The sequence below is a fragment of the Hemiscyllium ocellatum genome, chromosome 10, assembly GCF_020745735.1.
Source record: "Hemiscyllium ocellatum isolate sHemOce1 chromosome 10, sHemOce1.pat.X.cur, whole genome shotgun sequence".
NCBI lineage: Eukaryota > Metazoa > Chordata > Chondrichthyes > Orectolobiformes > Hemiscylliidae > Hemiscyllium > Hemiscyllium ocellatum.
The window spans coordinates 53,371,478-53,392,179 of NC_083410.1; the positions used below are offsets into that span (position 1 = coordinate 53,371,478).

A 20,702-nucleotide genomic window follows, 5' to 3' on the forward strand; every position below is an offset into this window, starting at 1 on the left:
ATGTGAAAATGTCAAGGACACATTGTTGTACGTCGAGAGATAGTCTCATGCTCTTCCGCTGACTTTGCCAACAAGCACATCCTATTGGGTGGGCTGCTGACCACTCACAGATTCAAGTGCTCCTCCTAACTCTCCAATTGACACGATCTATGTGGCATCTCTACTCGCATAGCAAATGCCAAGGCAGCCTATTAATTTGCCACCTCCAGAAGTACAGTGCAGGCTAGTGGGCCTCAGATACCATCATAGCTGAGACTCAAAAATGCAATTTAGACCATCGTTTTTGATAATTCAAGAGAATATTGGCATTGCTGGCCAGGCCAGCATTTACTACACATCCATAATTGCTCTGGACAAGGAGGTGGCCAATGGTTGAGGTTGTGCATGAGGAAGGTGCTGTCTAAGGAGCTTTGGTGAATTTCTGCAGTGTATTTTGTAGATGGCATACACAGCTGCTGCTGAGTGTCTGTGGTGGATGTTAGTGGATGTGGTGCTGATCAAGTAGGCTGCTTTGCACGAGAAGATATCAAGCTTCTTGAGTGTTGTTGGAACTGCACATATCCAGGCAAGTGGGAGGTATTCCATCATACTCCTGACTTATACCTGGTACAGGCATTAAAGAAGCAAAAGGTATGTTATTTGCTGCTTGATTCCTAGCTCCTGACCTGCCATTGTAATCACAGCATTTATATGCTGGGTCAGTTCAGTTTCTGGTCAATGGTAACCTCAGGATGTTAACTCTATTTCTTTTGATTCGACATGCAGCCAGACCAGTTGAGTATTTGCAGCATTTTATCTTTTTATTAGTTGTTGTGTAGAATTGGTTCATGCTTTTCTATGGTCTCAGGCACAAGTTAAGATTACTTTTCAAGATATGAGACATTCCATTTGTTAGACAGAATTCACTGCAGGTTATTGCAAATATCTATAAAATATTAAGAGTCTCTACACGAACTGTACTAACATAAGCATTACATTTGATATCTGTGATGTTAAAAAGATGTTGAAATACTGCCCTGAAGAGCAAGTCTTTGAAATGAAGAGAAACGTTCACATCAGATTGAGAGTCATAAATTCATGCAGCATTCGGTCTAACATGTCCGTGCTGACTAAACATCCCAACCTATTCTAGTCCCATTTTCAGCATTTGTCCTATATTCCTCCAAACCCTTCCTATTCTTATACCCATCCAGATGCCTTTTAAATGTTGAATTGTGCCCGCCTCTACCACTCCCTCTGGTAGATCGTCCATATACCTCTCAGGTCCTTTTTTAAATCTTTCTCCCCACACCTTAAACTTACATTCTCCAGTTTTGGACTTCTCTACCCTGGGAGAAAAGACCTTGTCTATTTACACTATCCATGCTCCTCATGATTTTATAAACCTCCACCTTGCAGTCACCGATTCTCCAGGAAAAGAAAACCCAGCCTATTCACACTCTCCCTATAGCTCAAACCCTCCAGTCCCAGCAACATCCTTACAAATCTTTTTTGCTCCCTCTCAAGTTTAGCAACATCCTTCCTATAGAAGGGCGATGAAAATTATACACACTATTCCAAAAGTGGACTCATTAGTGTCCTGTAAAGTTGCAACATGGCCTCCCAACTTCTGTACTAAATGGAGGCATGCATGCCAAATGCCTCCTTCACCACCCTGTCTATCTGCAACGCCACTTTCAAAGAACTATGAAAAACCCTAAGGTCCCTTGGCTCGGCGACACTCCCCAGGGCCCTACCATTAACTGTGTAAGTCTTGCCCTGGTTTGCCTTACCAAAATGCAACACCTCACATTTACCTAAATTAAACTCTGTCTGCCACTCCTCAAGGCCCATTGGCCCATTTGATCAAGGTCCTGATGTATTCTGAGATAATCTCCTTTACTCTCAATTGCACCACAATTTTGGTGTCATCTGCAAACTCACTAACCACACCTCAGTTATTTACATCCAAGTCATCAATATAAATGAGGAAAAGCAGTGGACCCAGCACTGATCCTTAGTCTCCAGGCTGAAAAGTAACCCTTTACCACCACCCTCTGTCTTCTACCATTTTGTATCCAAATGAGTTGAGGTTTCTAAAAGATAAGACAGAGAGGACAAAAACACATCCCCCCAAAAAATCCTGCCATTAAATAATTTTAAATGTGGGATTAAATCCACAGATTTGGTGATTTGCTTTTAAATGGTGAGTAGTCGTAAGATTTCAAATTTGCTATTCCAATGGGCCAGATTTATTACCTCTGCACTGCGTCCAGAAGTGGGCATCTTCAGCATCAACTAATTCTCCTGACCCAGGAGCTCAAAGCCCAGATTAACTACCAATCAGGCACTGAGGCATGAATGAGTATTCACTGAGGGTGGAAGTCAGAAACAGGAAAGGAGTAGTCACTTTATTGGAAGTATTCAACAGACCCCCAGTAGCAACAGAGATACAGAGGAGCAGATTGGAATGCAGCTTGTGGAAAGGTGCAAAAGTAACAGGGTTGTTGTCATGGGTGACTTCAACTTCCCTAATACTTATTGGAATCTCCTTCGTTCAAATAGTTTGGATGAAGCATATTTTGTCAGGTGTGTGTCCAGGAAGAATTCCTGCCTCAATATGTAGATAGGCTGACTAGATGGGAGGCCATATTGGATATGGTGGTTGGCAATGAACTAAATCAAGTGTCAGATCTCTCGGTGGGAGAGCATTTTAGTGATAGTGATCACAACTCCCTGACTTTTACTATCGTCATGGAGATGGATAGGAGCAGATGGTGTAGGAAAGTGTATTTAATTGTGGGATGGATGGTGTATTTAATTGTGGAATGGGCAATTACAATGCTATTAGGCAAAAACTGTGGGACAAATTGGGAACAGATATTCTTATGGAAATCTAATATAGAAATGTGGAGGTTGTTTCGGAAATGCATAGTGTGTGTGCTGGATAAGTTTGTCTCACTGATGCAAGGAAGGGATGGTAGGGTGAAGGAACCTTGGATGACAAGAGATGCCTAACACATAGTCAAGCGAAAGAAGGAAGCTTACTTAAGATTGAGGAAGTAATGATCAGATAGGGCTCTAGAGGGTTACAAAGTAGCCAGGAAGGAACTGAAGAATGGACTTGGAAGAGCTAGAAGGTGGCATTAAAATGCCTTTGCGGAGAGGATTAAGGAAAAAAAACCCCAAAGCATTCTGTACTTACATGAGCAACAAGAGGATGGCCAGAGTGAGGGTAGGGCTGATCATGGATAGTGAAGAGAACTCGTGTCTGGAAGGAGGAGATGGGGAGGTCCCTAATAAATACTTTGCTTCAGTATTCACTGGTGAGATGGACTTTGTCATTTGGGATGACAGTGTTAAACAGGCTGACACGCTTGAACAAGTTGATGTTAAGAAGGAGGACGTGCTGAAAAGTTTGAAAACATGAGGATAGATAAGCCCCGTGGCCCAGAGAGGATATACTCAATGTTACTAAGGAAGGCGAGGGAAGGGATTGCTGTGCCTTTGGCAATGATCTTTGCATCCTCACTGTCCATTGGAGTAGTACCAGATGATTGGAGGGTGGCAAAAGTTATTCCCTTGTTCAAGAAAGGATATAGAGATAATCCTGGGAATTACAGAACAATCAGTCTTACTTTGGTGGTGGGCAAATTGGAGAGAATTTTGAAAAACAGGATTTATGATTATTTGGAACAGTATAGCTTGATTAGAGATAGTCAACATGGCTCTGTGAGGGACAGATCATGTCCATAAGCCTTATTGAATTCTTTGAGAATGTGACAAAACACATTGATGAAGGTCAAGCAGTAGATGTGGTGTATATGGATTTTAGCAAGGTGTTTGATAAGGTTCACCACAGTAGGCTTATTCAGAAAGTAAGGAGGCATGGGATAGAGGGAATTTTGACTGTTAGCATACAGAATTGGCTGGCCTATCGAAGACAGAGTGGTAGCAGATGGAAAGTATTTAGCCTGGAGCTTGGTGATTAGTGGTGTTCTGGGGCCTCTGTTCTTTGTGATTTTTAAAAATGTCTTGGTTGAGGAAGTGAAAGGGTGGGTTAGTAAGATTATCAATGATATGAAGGTTGGCGGAGTTGTGGATAGGGTGGAGGGCTGTTGTAGGTTGCATCGGGACATTGACAAGATGCAGAGCTGGGCTAAGAAGTGGCAGATGGAGTTCAACCTGGAAAAGTGTGAAGTGATTCATTTTGGAAGTTCAAATTTGAATGCAGATTGCAGGATGAAAGGCAGTGTAGAGGAACAGAGGGATCTTCGGGCCCACATTCATAGATCCCACAAAGCTGCCACCCAAGTTGATAGGGTTGTTAAGGAGGAGTATGGTGTGTTGGTAGTCATCAGCAGGGGAGTGAGTTTAAGAGCCACAAGGTTATGCTGCAGTTCTATAAAGCCTTGGTTATACTGTACATGGAATGTTATATTCAGTTCTGGTCACCTCATTATAGCAAAGATATAGAAGCTTTAGAGAGTATGCAGATTTACCAGGATGCTGCCTGGACTGGAGGGCAGGTCTTGGAAAGAAAGGTTGAGGGAGCTAGGGCTTTTCTAATTGGACCAAAGAAGGATGAGAGGTGGTTTGATAGAGGTGTACAAGATGATGAGAGGCACTGACAGAATTGGTTAACCAGAGACTTTTTCCCAGGGCAGAAATGACTGTCATGAGGGGGCATACTTTTAAGGTGTTTGGCGGAAGGTTTAGGGGAGGTAGGTTCTTTCTACAGAGAATGGTGGGCGCATGGAATGGACTGCCTGTAGTGTTAGTAGAGTCAGAGATATTAGTTACATTTAAGCAACTCTTGGATAGGCACATGGATGATAGGAAAATGAAGGATATGTAGGTTAGTTTGATCTTAGAGTAGGATAAAAAGTCAGTACAATATCAAGGGCCAAAGGGCCTGTACTGTGCTGAACTGTTCTACATTCTATGTTCTATGTTCTGCATTCTGTGTTCTATGACCTATGTTCTGTGCAAGCCTCAGCAGGACTACCTGGTTCCTTGCCATTCAAGTCCCATATCACCTGAAGGCACAGGCCAATCAGATACTAAATACCATGGGAGTGGAGGAAACAGAATCTCTGGAGGGTCAAGCTGTTCAACCATGAAGAGCTGCACCAGTGAGAAAGTGCTTTTCTTTAGGTGGGGGGAGGGTATCAAGTCACAACATGGGGAAAGGGGGAGGGTCAATGAAAGGGAATGGTTTTCTGCAGTCCCTATCCTTGTTTCTCACTTGTGTCCTCAACTGTCCTAAGGTAGGGTAAACGGAGGCCACCCAATACCTTAAAACTGCCTTGCATTCCCTGGCAGGATAGCAGGCATTTTTTTGGGAAGGTAAATAATTGCCCTGAGAGCTGGTTAAAGACCTTAGATGGCTGTTAATTTACCATTCTCAGACCTACATTGGTAACAAGTTGGGAAGGATACTTGTGCATCATCTTACCAAGAACTTGGTTGCTGATGTAGTGAGAAGGAAGCAGGTATCCCAGCAGAACCAACCCAATACTATTAGTCACCCTTCCTGCTAACTGCCTCGCTACCTGTACGGAGTGGTAAATCCAGCCAATATCCGAGAATGTGACGTTGCATATGTTATTTATAACTGGGCAGGCCCACACCGTGTCCCAGTAATAATCAGATCATTCCTTCTAAAGAAAATCATGATTGCCATCACTGTATGAATAATTAATCAGACTAAAGTGAGACAATTGATTAAGATTGATATTTAAATGCACACCAGTAGCTTAGAATAGATAAATGTATTTGTGAGCACTTTTTGGAAGTATGATAGGGAATGGAGCCAACACTGGAGAAATGATAAGATATGTTTCTACTCCTGTGGGAGTCTAGCTGAGAATTTCATTTCTAACAATAATCTATTGCTTTACAGACCATGGAGATAAGGGAAAGCGGAAGGTTGAGTTGCCATAGAAACCAGCAGACCCAAGGCTGACAGTAAGAGTGGAGCCCTGCAATAAACTGAAAATTAGAGGATGTGCTGAAACATTGGTACTTTGGGAGAAGCTATCCTGGATAAACAGAAAAGGCTTTATCTAGCAAATCTTGAATAAATCTCTGTTTGCTGAACCTAAGTGATTGTTTTGAACATTCACAACAGGGCAAATCAATCTGTGTCAGAATCTGAGCCATCCCTTATTAATGACATTAAACAGGTAAATGTCAATGGTCTCTTCAGGCATTCCTCCTCTGAAGTCTTGACATGTACACTCAAAGAATAAATTAAGATCCTTAACACCTCAATATCCATGCATTAGGAGAATCACCCAATACTCCATAAAATATTATTTTGAATTTCTCCCAAAATGATCACTTCTTGAGCAGCCCCTGCTTTCTCCTCAATGTCTGCAGATTCCTTCCTGGTTTTCTGCACATCCAATCTCTCCTCTTTGCAGCTTAATCTCTCCCTTCTCTATTCTCCTGTACCGTTTAGAGTGCTTCCCCTCTGCATTGGTGCAGCTATCTCATCTATCTTCTAATCCAATTGCCATGAACATTGGCACTGATCTCAGATCACTAAAGTACATCGATGGTATGGTCATAGCCACGTATACTATGAAGCAAATTACTGTGGATGACGTAACTGTTCATAACTGGGATTGCTACTTCTGTGAAGACAGAATGTAGGAGAGTGTTAAAGCTGTGACAGAGTACTCTAAAATGCATAATTGAATTGTACAGGTCATACTAATTATTTCATTTGATGGGCTTTATTAGATATGAACAGGCATGTGTATGATTCATGATGCAGGCTATACATGAAAATTAATGCTGGAATTTTGACAAAAAGTAGGTTGTGTGATTAAGACTAGATAGTGTATCATAGTTGCTGTCACTGAGGCAAAATTATTTCATATGTCTCACTTGGACATGCTTAAAGGATCTGGAATTCATCAACAGATACACTGGGAGGGAAGCAAGAATCTTATCTTTCACATCCACTGCATCATTAATCAATTTAATAGGACTAGTCAATTCCGAAGCCTTTGAACAGTGCAAACCAAATATATATACTTTTAAAATTTGAACTGCTCTTATTGTTGCTATTCTATAGCTACTATTTGATGTGATTATCCCTGAGCCCTCTGCCTCTTATGAAAAATATACTGATTTGTCCACTAGTTTTAAAATGCTCACCATGTTGGGAGTGTGTGATTTGCTGCATTACAATGCATTCTGTTGTGCATCTTAATGAAGAGGAAAAGACAGCTGTTGGAAATGCAGTACAATAATGCCATCACATCTCAGGATAAGATATCTTAAAATTCCATAACTGTCATATTTTAAATTGCTGTAACTCTTTCTATGTCTGTATTATTTTTACTATAGCCATAATTAGAAAAGCACTGAAACCACAATCTCTATTCCTGTATTGTGTATTCATTATAATAACAGCATGAATACAAGAAATAACTATAACAAACTTTTATTAAGTGATAAAATTTGTGGTAATGTGTAACTTTAAATGCAGATGTTTCCATTCATTAAAATTACAGCTAATGTTTAGCTAACAGTGACCCAAGACCGAGAGATTACACTGAAACATTACTGGATCTATTTGTTCTAGTAAAGAGAAGACTGAGGGTGGTGTGGTGGCTTAGTGGTTAGCACTGCTGCCTCACAGCGCCAGGCACCTGGGTTCAATTTCATCCTTGTCTCTATGAATTTTGCACACTCTCTGCTTGGGTTTGCTCCAGTTTCCTCCAACAATCCAAAGATGTGCAGGTTAGGATGGATTGGCCATGCTAGATTGCCCATAGTGTTCAGGGATGTGTTAGTTAGGGGAATAGGTTTGGGTGGGATACTCTTCAGTGGGTTGGTTTTCACACTGTATGGATTCTAGGGATTCTTCTATGAGGGGTGACATGGTAAGTGTCTTCAAGATTATGAATGGATTTGATTGATTAAATGTAAATGTATCCATTTGTGGGTGATGCCAGAACTAAGGGGCACACATAAACATAAGACAGACACTAATGAATCCATTAATGATTTGGAGGAATGTTCCTTACCCAGAAAGCGGTTAGAAGGACTGCCGTGTCAGAAGGGGTCTTTGAAGCAAATGGCATTGACGCATTCAAGGGAAGGCGAAGAGGGAAAAGGACCAGAAGGATGTTCTGAAAGGTTGAGATGAAAAGGCATGGGAGGAGACAAATGTGCAGAACAAGAACATTTGTGTGGCCCTTCTAGGCCAAATAGCCTATTTTTAGGTTGCAAGTACAAACGTTGGAATATCTATCTTTGTTTCTAATGGGGCGAGAAGGGCTTGAAGCCTAAGCATGCTATGAAATAGAATGCAGGATGTATAATTATCCTTCAATCCTTCATAAAGCAGGAATAGAGGTCCCCCATGTGCTATCAAGTAGTATGATTATACACCCATTTATAACTGAATAGAGCACCAAGGAAACCTTCCTCAACAGTGCATGAACTAATTTGTCAAGTATACAGAGCTGCAGCTACAGGGCCACTGACTATCATAAAAAAAACAGTGAAAGGTACCCACATAAACCTCATGGAGAAAATGTGGACTGCAGATGCAGTCGAAAAGTGTGGTGCTGGCAAAGCATAGCAGGTCAGGTAACATCCAGGGAGCAGAAGAGTTGATGTTTCAGGCATAAGTCCTTCATCAGGAATGTGTGGGAGTTGGCGGGGGGGAGGGGAGGAGTGTTAAGGGGAAGGGGGCTGAGAGATAAATAGGAGGGGATGGGACTGAGAGGAAGGTAGCTTGGAAGGCGATAGGTAGATGTAGGTGGAGGATGATGAGATAGGTCAGAGAGGAGGGTGCAGCGGATAGGTGGTAAGGAAGATGGACAGGTGAGACAGTACCAAGTTGAATAGTTGGATCTGGGATGAGGTGGAGGGGAGGGGAGATGAGGAAACTGGTGAAATTGCCTTTGGTTGGAAGGAGCACAAAACTCATGACGACCACAATAGGGCTGTTAACAAAACATCAGGTCAAGGCTTTCCAGCTGCCTGCTGAGCCAAATATGAAATGTGAAATAGATAAAAGATTAATTGATATCAAATGTGCAAACTGCCTGACTTATTATTCATTCTTATTTGTCATAAATGATGAAAGTGAGTCAATGAAGTTGCAATTGGAAAGAAGTCCAAACGGAATATTGGCACTAGTGTAAATTCTGACCATAAGTTCTGACCAAAGGTTTCCCTAGTTACTTTCACTCACAACTACAGGTCAACATAATTCATTGGCGGTTTGGTTGTTGCCCTACTAATTATTATTGCTTCAGTCCCAAAATGGCAATCTACTGTTCCTTATTGAGAGCAGATCCTGTTCTGTTATGTTTTTCCCCCAGTAACAATGCTTCTCATTGATGATTCAAATTTAACAAATTGAATTATTTGTGAAGGAATTAATTGTCAGTTGTAAATATTGAAGATTGAGATTTCATCTTTCAATGTGTGGGAAAGATGAATGAAAGAAATGAGGCATTACAAATTACATTGATTTGACTTTCCTGTTTTTGCTGACAGACCCAAGCATTTTGTGTTACTGCATTAAATAAAATTGATAAGATATCCAGTCCAACTGTTTTGTGCAGCTTTAAATTCGGTTGGCTATAACTCTCCAGAAATGGCTGGATACAGAAATGCATTTTGGAACAATTTTGCTTCAGAAGGTTCAATCTTAATAAAGAATACTGGAAATGAGAATGTTTGAGAAAGTATAAATAAAGGGGAAGATGAAAAATAAACTGAACAAAAAAGAATGGACAACAAAAGTCATAAAATGTAATGCTTTATGAATCTGTAAATTTTCCAAGAAGCAAAATAATAATATTACAAAATAAGGTTTACAATGAAGACAACAGCATTTAACCTTTAGCCTGTGATATATCATAGATTGAAATTAATATATTTAAGATCATACATGATTAGTTGAGCTTCTGCCTTCGCTCTATGAAGAAATTTGTTCATTTATGCAAGCATACTTTCAACACATAATCCAATGTTTCATATTCATGTTTATATCTTTTCAGTTTAATTTATATTCAAACATCATGCTAAATAACTGATTTACTGATATTTTCCCAAGTTTCTTCTGCTCATGTCTGTACTTTAGACTCTATCAAGCTTCCCAGGCTGAAGGAAACGTAAATCATCAGTCTAATGACAGTGCAAGGCCGAGGGTATGAATCACTGGGTACTGGATGGAGAGGCCAGACTTTGTGACATTTTGCCACAGTGAAAGTAAATTGAGGAATGTCCGTTATGTAGCCTGGCGAACACGAGCTCTGTGTTCCAGCATTTTTCAGTCAAAACGTGTTGAATTTTAACAAAGTTTTTAGTTTTGATAAGGTGGTGTGATGCTGAGACTTGTATGCCTGTATAGTTTCCTCGTTGCTATATTATCATTACACATTGACTATGATTGTGTATGCAACTCATCCAGAAATATTGATAGGTTGGAAAAGAGGTAGGTGCCTTACATAATCAAGCCCTGCCCCTAACTTCAGTCTTGCCTATCCCAACCTAATTTGAAGAGAAATGTAACCTCCCATTAGGAGGACAACAACATGCCGCGATGAATCTTTCTGTCTGCAAGTATTCTTTGTGCTGCAGAAATATGAAAATGTAATATTCAAGTCACAGTTTGCTCTAAGGGTCGTAAGATTTGGCTATTCCAAAATATCAGTACATGCCTAGAAATAGGGGCATGGCTACATAAAAGGTTTTCGATAAGGCATTAAGACCAGTTCAAGGGTCACTGAGGAGGAATTCAAAGATGATAAGCAGCAAGTCTGGAAATTATTACATTTGTGTGGGTGATAGAAAGAGAAAAAGAGAAGTATACTCCAAGGACGTCCTTATAAACTGAATAGTAAAGTGCAACTGAGAATGTGGGTTGTGTGCTGCGTGGGAGTATTTGCTTGTTGTAACTGAGCAAGATGGGAGTTCAGAGAAAAACTCAGGGGTAGTTCTAGCATGGTACAACCAGTAGATGGTGAAAAATGGGAATTGAGCTTACGAGTAAGTACAGGAGTATAGTTTCCAGAGTCTTGAGGAGCACAGACTCCCACAAAGGAGATGATCCATTAGAATGAAAGAAGAAATTAAAGAATTTCAAAAGGGAATTGTTCTTGAGAGGAACTTTCAGGGCTACATTGGCAAAAGTGATGAATTGTAATTCCTTGTGAAATTCAATGGGATTTGTAAACCTACCGCATCATTCATGACTGGTGGGGATTTGCTGAGAAATCTATAGGATCTGTCTTGACTGCATTTGCTTTTGGATCAGAATATAAAGTATTCTTGGATTGCATTATTGCTCTAACATTGCATAGTTAAATTTATTGCTATTTGTTCAAAACCCGGAACCTTATGGCTTTATTCTCGTAAATCCCCTGGACTTTACACTTCAGCCATATTAAGTTACTGGCCCTAGTTAGGTTGTCAAATAATTTTGGTCAGTAGGGTTTGGGATTTTAAAAATATTTCAGTAAATTATAGAAATATGCTGCTTTTATATTTTTGTAAACAACAAAAGTAAATACTTTAAAAGAAGTTTTATAGAACTTTTCATTTTATGATTAATGTATCAGCAATAAAATTACTTTTGGACTATATAGTTCTCAATTATGATCGGAAGTTTGACAAATAGTGTATGCAACACACTTGGATGACGATTTAATGAAATCATGTTAAATTCTCTTTCAGCGCTAGTTAATAGAAGCATTAACTGATTTATTCTAAATGGGCGCATATGTCAATTAATAGGAAATAACACCTCTTAGTAATTTCTAATACATAATGATTTATATATTCTGAAAACATGGTATCGAGGCAGTGAAAATGCCAAGGAGAACAAAATAAAATCAAACACTGTCTACAAAACCGATCCATTATTTTCTGTCACCTAATGTTTAAATAGTTTCAGTAACTTGATTTTAGCTGAAAAGTATTCAGTGAGCTGAGGCATTCCTGTGGGAAAATATCAGCACTCTCAAGATTAAATGTAACAGGATAATATGGAAAAATAAAACAATGTTGCAAAAGATATTGAAATAATAAGAAATATGCTGGATTCTTTATAGAATGATGGTGATTGATTTTGCTCTCGAGGGAGAGAATGAGGGATACCTTCACAGTCCCGCTCAATCTGGCCATTGCAGTACAAAGCATCAGAAATTAGGTCTGGTAGTCTTCCATTCAGGTCCACTGAAGCCAAACAACCTTGAAATCCCTCCCTCGATGCCACCAGCTTCGGTAAGGTTTTGTACATGTCTTTGGCAATTCCTCCAATATACAAGTCTCCTAAGGATTAGAAAAAATATAAACTGAATTAACACAATCTTAAAACTTATTGATTTATTTGTGTTCACCACATTCTGGAAATGAGAAAAGAATCTACATAGAGTAAAAGGAAGCTTTGATTTTGTGATTTTACAAAATAAATTTTAATGAAAACTTGAAGCATTCTGATCAATGCAATTTCAAGAATAGTTTGGTCACAATTTTCTGATTGCATCCAAAAATGAAAAATCTACCCATAAAAAAATCAGGCTTAATATAACTTTGACTGTTATTCAAGAATCTCCCATTTCACATAGATTTCACAATGTTTTCAACACCTTTAGTTTTTAATTGTATTATAAACAATGTCATCTACTTTCATTTTGCTTTCAGTCATTGTACTATACTTCCATAATTAATGTTATAAATGAGGTTAAGGCAAGAGCAAGAAATCATTCACTTTATAAGGACAACTTCCCACAATGGAAATCTTTTCTGGTTTACACACTGAGTGACATTTAATGAACATGATAAAACAGTACTTTGCAGTCACTCAACAGCAATCACTTCAAACTTCAGCATGTTACTTGCTTGTGAATATTATATGACTCATTGTACTTCAGTAATCCAGAATGACACTACACTTCCACATTGTCTTATTCAATTGTTGTCTAGTTCCAACAATCTACACAAATGTTCTTGCCAAATGTTCATCACTTTTGACATTAAGTACTTCCAGCACTTGACTTCGTCAAGGTGCTTATTTAAAAAAATGACAATAATAGTAAACTTTGCAATTAATTAGTGGAGTCTGGTATGAGCAATGCACAGGGACAATCCTGTTATCTCAAACTTTCCACAGGTTTTTAATAAGATGCTGATATTTACAGCAGATAGTGAGAGGTGAGCAAGGTGAGAGGTGAAGAGTTTAAGGGGGATACATCTGTATCCCTCTTCCCCACCTACTCATGCATCTGTCCAGACGCATCTTAAATGAATCTATCGTGTCTGCCTCTACTACCTCTGCTGGCAATGTGTTCCAGGCAGCTGCCACCCTTTGTGTAAAGCAAGGCAAGTACTTTACACAGAGGTGGCAGCTGCCTGGAACGCATTGCCAGCAGAGGTAGTAGAGGCAGACATGATAGATTCATTTAAGATGCGTCTGGACAGATGCATGAGTAGGTGGGGAAGAGGGATAAACTTGCTTACGAATTGGGTGACAGGTTTAGATTTGGATCGGCTCAGGCTTGGAGGGCCGAAGGGCCTGTTCCTCGATTGTAAATTTCCTTTGTTATTTGTTCTTTACAGTGAAAATGATGTTATCTCCCTGTTATATGTGTCTTTCTGCTGTAATTAACTGTGTCTCAAAAGGTACTGTGCTGCTATGTTACTCTGGATCTGCCTCGAAGCGGATGAAGCTATTGTTCCTGCTACTGACCCCATTTAAAAATGCAATTTTGCAAGCTGCAGCAGAAACTTGCACTCCTGTGACAAACGTGGATCCACTGGCAGGAGATTTTGGGAATTGTCGAAAAAATGTGATTGAAATAAATCATGATGATGTAACTAATTTCCACATGATTTCGTCATCAGTAAGTGAGAAGACACCAAAGCAGAAAAAAGTGACAAGATAAAGGTCTTATATTGCTAGAGTTTTGTACTGTGTGCAGATGGAAGTAAAGGAGTGATACAGTACACAAGGGGCTGGAGAAGCTTATTCAAACATAATGAATAAGTAGCCTGTGGAGCAGTGTAGTGTAGACACCCACGGCTCAGAGATACTCCAGACTAGTATCACAAGATGCAGATGCCAGTATTTGTTTAAAGCACAAGAGAAAACATGATGGCAGCAAAGGTAAGAACATCTAAAGCCAGGACAGGACAAGGTTTGAGACTGTGTTAAAATAGGCTCAAGGTCCCAACTGAACAGGGAAGACTCTGAAGGCAGACAAAGACCTTATAAAATTTGAGTAAAAAATTAAGCTGAAGAAAAAGAAACTCCAAAGGCTGGAAAAAAAATGGAACTTTACAGCATAGTACAGGCCCTTCGGCCCTTGACGCTGCGCCGACCTGTGAAATTAATCTGATGCCCATCTGACCTACACCGTTCCATTATTATCCATATGTATGTCCAAAGCCCATTTAAATGCCCTTAATGTCAGCAAGTCTACCACTGTTGCACTTCAATTGCAGGGCTACAGAGCGGGAAAAACAATCAGGGAACTCTTTGAAGGCCAGCCACAAATCTGTCATGGTCTGGAGAGCTAAAGTACAGGATGAGAACCCAAATACTAAGTCAGATCAAATATAGGAGCACTGTACTTTAACCTCAAAATAAATAGTGCAATCATACAGGCAGTGTATAGTTGGTGATCCAAGAATCAATTGCAATGAATTGATGTCATCAAGCAGGGTGTTGCTAGGTTGAAGGATGCATTGAGGCTGTATAGTAATTGAGCATTTCGGGCATGAGCCCGAATTCCTGAAGAAGGGCTCATGCCCGAAACATCAATTCTCCTGCTCCTTGGATGCTGCCTGACCTGTTGCGCTTTTCCAGCAACACATTTTCAGCTCTGATCTCCAGCATCTGCAGTCCTTGCTTTCTCCCTGTATAGTAATTGATGTGAGGAATGAGAAGTATCAGACTTTCCTCAAACCAAGGAGGGTTTAATGAGAAACTCCAATTCATTAAGCAGCCAGAAATTAGAGCCCCAAACTATTCAACGATGCAAGGATAAATCAGGGATTCTTCAGACATATTTTGGATGGGTAGGCCACAAGATGGTATTGCCATGCTCCCAAACACACAGCAAAATACCAAAAGAGTGGGATCAACATGATCAGCCACGTTAGATTGTATGAGATTGGGTCAAAACTGAACTACATTCACAACGAATGTCCAGCAGGGGGATCTGAGTGCCATAAGTGTGGACAGTTACAATATCGAGAATATTTTCCAATAAGAGAACCGTCAAAAGCATAGAAAGGCTTTGCAAAAGGAAAACATCCAAAGAAACAGAAATTATACAACAAGGAAGAGTTTCAAGAAGTTAAAGTCACAGAACGAGAGGTGAAGACAATTTTTATGGGTGAGATCAAAGAAAGTCTAAACAGGCTTGGGGTGATCACCTTGAAAGTACAACTATTTGAAAACGGAATTTAGATTCAACACAGGAGCAGCTGTCTCAACGCTGGCAGACGGCTTGCTGTGTCGAAGAGTGTCAACTGACCAAGAGTCAGACCAGCTAATATACAATTCCAAAATCCACAACGCACTGATCTTAGGCTGCATGGGCAAATGATCACAAAGCTGAGTCAGAGGACAAAATATCAGAGACATTTCATAGACTGAGAATTCAAAGCTTCACTGCTGGGAAGAAATGCAAATATTTGTCAATGTGTTTTTAATGGAGTGGAGGTACAAATATCTCAAAATGAAAACCAAACTTATTAGATTACTTACAGTGTGGAAACAGGCCCTTCGGCCCAACAAGTCCACACCAACCCGCCAAAGCACAACCCACCCATTCCCCTACCTTTACCTCTTTACCTAACACTACGGGCAATTTAGCATGGCCAATTCACCTAACCTGCACATCTTTGGACTGTGGGAGGAAACTGGAGCACCCGGAGGAAACCCACGCAGACACGGGGAGAATGTGCAAACTCCACACAGTCAGTCGCCTGAGTCGGGAATTGAACCCGGGTCTCTGGCGCTGTGAGGCAGCAGTGCTAACCACTGTGCCACCGTGCCGCCCACACGGTTGAAGCAAACTGGTTCAGCAAAATCACATTTCTCTACAAGGAGATGTTAAACCCATCTTCTCGCACACCCTCAGGAAAATTCCTTATCCTTTGCCTCTCTGCATCATGTCCTGCTCAGTCCTAATCTGTGTTTGTTGATCCATATTAATCTAGTTTATCAACATCTCAATTTAAAATGTTTCAACTTGGTTTTTAAATTCTTCTTTGGCCTGGGCCATGCCTACATCTGTAATTGCCTCTAGTTTTACAACTTTCTGAAATACCTGAACTCCTTGAACTCTGGCCTCTTCTGCATCTTAATTTTCAACACTTGGACAAGTTGGCCATATATTTGGCTGCCTGGGCCCTATGTTCTTGTATTACCTCTCTCCAGCTCGCTACAACTCCATCTTTCACTGCTCTTTTAAGGCTGTGTACTCAGCCCTTTACTATAAACTGATAGATTCATATGCCATGGAAACAGACCCTTTGGTCCAACCACTCCACAGTGGCTGTGTTCCCAGACTAAACTAAGTCACACCTGCCTGCATTTGGCTCATATCCCTCCAAACCTTTCCCATTCATGAACTTACCCAAATGTCTTTTAAACATTGTAACTATACCCATGAACCACTCTCTATGTAAAAATGTTGGACCTCATGTCCTTCTTAAATCGTTCTCCTCTCACTTTACACTGAGGTAAAAACAATGACTGCAGATGCTGGAAACCAGATTCTGGATCAGTGGTGCTGGAAGAGCACAGCAGTTCAGGCAGCATCCCACGAGCAGCGAAATCGACGTTTCGGGCAAAAGCCCTTCATCAGGAATAAAGGCAGTGAGCTGGAAGCATGGAGAGATAAGCTAGAGCAGGGTGGGGTGGGGAGAGAGTAGCATAGAGTACATTGGGTGAGTGGGGGAGGAGATGAAGGTGATAGGTCAGGGAGGAGAGGGTGGAGTGGATAGGTGGAAAAGAAGATAAGCAGGTCGGACAAGTCCAGACTCGTCATGGGGAGAGTGCTGAACTGGAAGTTTGAAACTAGGATGAGGTGGGGGAAGGGGAAATGAGGAAGCTGTTGAAGTCCACATTGATGCCCTGGGGTTGAAGTGTTCCGAGGCGGAAGATGAGGCGTTCTTCCTCCAGGCGTCTGGTGGTGAGGGAGTGGCGGTGAAGGAGGCCCAGGACCTCCATGTCCTCGGCAGAGTGGGAGGGGGAGTTGAAATGTTGGGCCACGTTTCACATTGATGCCCTGGGGTATGCTGCCTGAACTGCTGTGCTCTTCCAGCTGATCCAGAATCTCACTTTACACTGCCTAGTTTTGAACTTCCTCATATATTCAAGGCTGTACGACCAAATTCAACTCTAACTCCATTTACAAATTTGCTTTTGACACCACCGTAATGGGTCAGACCTCAAACAAATGATCGACAGAGTACAGGAAAGAGATAGAGAAATTAGTGGCATGGTGGAAAGACGACAATCTCTCCCTCGATGTCAGCAAAATGAAGAAACTGGTCATCAGGAAGTGGATTGGAGTGCACAGCCCTGACTATGTCAATGGTGTTGAGGTGGAGATGATTGAAAGTTTCAAATTCCTAGGAGTAAATATCACCAACAATTTGATCTGGTCCATCCACGTTGACATTATAGTCCAGAAAGCACACTGATGCCTCAACTTCCTCAGCAGGCTAAGGAAATTCGACATGTCCACAATGACTCTAACCAATTTTTAAGAGATGCAACACAGAAAGCATCCTATCCGGATGCATGATAGCTTGCTTTGGTGACTGTTCTGTTCCAGTTCCATAGTTCAATTGTCATCCTCATGGGCGAAGCAAGAACACCCAACGGTCAAATCTAGCCTATGATATAAAACACCAGTGCAGTTTAAAATAATGTTTTGGACATTCTACCTGAATTTGAAAATATAAAATAGCCAGAGCAAATCCTGTGAGGCAGTGATTGGTTTTTTTTGATTAGATTACTTACAGTGTGGAAACAGGCCCTTCGGCCCAACAAGTCCACACCGACCCGCCGAAGCGCAACCCACCCATACCCCTACATTTACCCATTACCTAACACTATGGGCAATTTAGCATGGCCAATTCACCTGACCCGCACATCTTTGGACTGTGGGAGGAAACCGGAGCACCCGGAGGAAACCCACGCAGACACGGGGAGAACATGCAAACTCCACACAGTCAGTCGCCCGAGTCAGGAATTGAACCCGGGTCTCCGGTGCTGTGAGGCAGCAGTGCTAACCACCGTGCCGCCCTAAAGGTCTGAAGGAATCTGATAAGTCCAAGACTCAGTACAGGGTAAGAATATTAGAAGATAATTCTTAAGGAGTACCCCATCATTCTGTTTATTTCAAAAAGGTGCAGAGATTCTGCTGTATTGGAGAATAGGTCAACAGTCCCTTACCTTTCAGATCGAGATTTCTGGCTCCGACTGTGTTTTGTGTGATGAGTTTGGAGTTAATCTTCACAGTGTGCAAGTTGTTCATGTCCCGTGAAATCAGCACATTGTGCCATTTATTGTCGTTCAGTGGTTTGTCTGAGTTACCTTTAATGAGGGAAGGGCCAGTACCTAAATCGAATACATAGTGTAAGTACCTGTGGAGGGAAGAAATAAGGAAGTCAGTTATTATCAAAGATGCTGGGGTAGAATCATGTTGGTTTACTTTACAATAAAAATCTCCAAAAGAAGTTTGGTTTGGTGGGGTGGGACGGGGGTGGGACGGGGGGGGGGGGGAGGGGGGGGGGGCTCTTGGGTGACCCTCCATCCCCACTGCCAAATAAGACCCTGAAGTAGGTAATTATTACCCACTTAAAGACCTCATATACCCTTACTGCTGATATTCACCCAGCAGCAGATGGAGTATTTGCCATGTGGGAAACCTTAAAACTTCCAATGTGCCCACTTACTCAAAGGTGCTATGTTCCTAACCTAGCTAAGAGCCAGCTCCTCCCCTTCTGGTCGACCCAAGTCCCTTGCAAACTCCACCCCAACATTATTTATGTGTTCCCTGGATCCCTCAAGGATTCTAAGCCTCAGGTGGACACACTGCTAGTAGCAGGAGAAAGTGAGGCCTGCAGATGCTGGAGATCATAGTCGAAAAGTGTGATGCTGAAAAAACACAGCCGGTCAGGTAGCATCCGAGGAGCAGGAGAATCGGCGTTTTGAGCATAAGCTTTTCATTAGGTTACGCTCGACTCTCCTCCTCCTCAGATGCTGCCTGACCAGCTGTGCCATTCCAGCACCACGTTTTTCAACACTGCTAGTAGCAGTCACCTGTCTTGCTGCACTGTTGGCCTCTGATTGTCTGCCAGCTCTCAGGAGTTAGGATCTCCATCTGCTGGACCTCAGGGGAGGACTGCAGCTTCCCAGAGAAGTGCCAAGTTGGACATTAACTCAGTGGGCTTGTCAACAGGGAGATGCAGAGTTCTTCCTGGCTCTTCATCCAGTGGGAGATACCTTCATCAATCCAACTAAATGCCACTCATTCTATCCTCCAGTTCATGCATCTTAAATGCAAAATGATTCATACCACAGTGTAATTCTCAACTACCTAATTATGCAAGAATCTATACATAGGTCAGTTGTTTTCCTACACACTTCCAGCAGATAAAGTTCTGGATATAGCTGCAAATTTTGCTAAATATTAGTATTGGGAAACATAATTATGATGAAAATTATATTGACAATAATGTATGCAAACATAACCCCCAAACGTAATTTCAGATTTTGCACATATGCTGTACTTGAAATGTAATGAGTCCAACCATACCCTTTAACAAGTTCAATCACAATGAAATCATTGCCATCTCCACTGTTGAACAGTATCAGTCCATCAGCTGATGTCGTCTTGAATTGGAAGAACAGATGCATGGAGGTGTAGGCTTGCAATGTGGACAGTGCTACATAGCTGGATTTTGTCTTGAAGGTCACAGGATCAGCAATAATATTTTTTAAACCAAATCTAGCATTGAGCTCACAGTAGTCAATATCACCATTTTTGCACAAGTCAATGTAAGGCATGCCATTGAACATAAGACTCTGTAAATGGCCAATGAAATTTGAAGGGACGTTTGACATGTATCGTCTCTCCGTCACTATGCCTGTTTCAATGTTGTGGAATTCGAGACGAGTATGATCTCCTGTCATTTGATCTGAAACAGGAAAGAAACAATAGGATATATAAAGCCCACTCATATTCAAAAGTACACAGGAACAAATGCAATACATGTTCATGAAGAAGCTTACCACTATTTATTGTCTAAATTCCATTTAATTCACCTCATTCTAAATACCTGCACCCATTAATTATAAAACAATTTGTTTTAAGTTACATTGGACAATATTCAATAATTCTCCCAAAAGGACTCCAGTCCTTTACTAGATTTAACAATGATAATGTCACAATACAAGTTTTTTTTCCATAACATGCACTTATTAATTATTCGTTGCTGCAAACTGTTATGCTATCCAGCAGATGGCGGCATTTACACACTAATGATTTTGACCAAATGAACAAACCCTTTCTATCATCAGACAGAAGAAAACAATTTATAATCTATCATAATGAAATAGATAGGCACAAGCATTCACCAGCACCTAATGTTTACAAAAACGTTACTATCAGCAGAGAGGAATAACAAAATACCTCACTGTTATTGCATTTTGCTTA

The 20,702-nt window shown here is 41.0% G+C and overlaps 1 protein-coding gene across 2 annotated transcripts in view; it reads right to left on the reverse strand.

Moving 5' to 3' along the window:
• Window positions 1–11,735: 11,735 nt before the first annotated feature.
• The window catches only part of LOC132819764 (neurexin-1-like), a 957,576-nt gene continuing 948,609 nt past the window's right edge, over window positions 11,736–20,702 (reverse strand). For both annotated transcript variants that reach the window (XM_060831497.1, XM_060831498.1), the window contains exons 10-12: window positions 19,803–20,184; window positions 18,437–18,627; window positions 11,736–12,291 (exon numbers count right to left, since the gene is read on the reverse strand). In XM_060831497.1, the coding sequence (XP_060687480.1) occupies window positions 11,987–12,291; window positions 18,437–18,627; window positions 19,803–20,184 (878 nt within the window). In that variant the 3' untranslated portion in view covers window positions 11,736–11,986. The remainder of the gene's footprint in view (window positions 12,292–18,436; window positions 18,628–19,802; window positions 20,185–20,702) is intronic.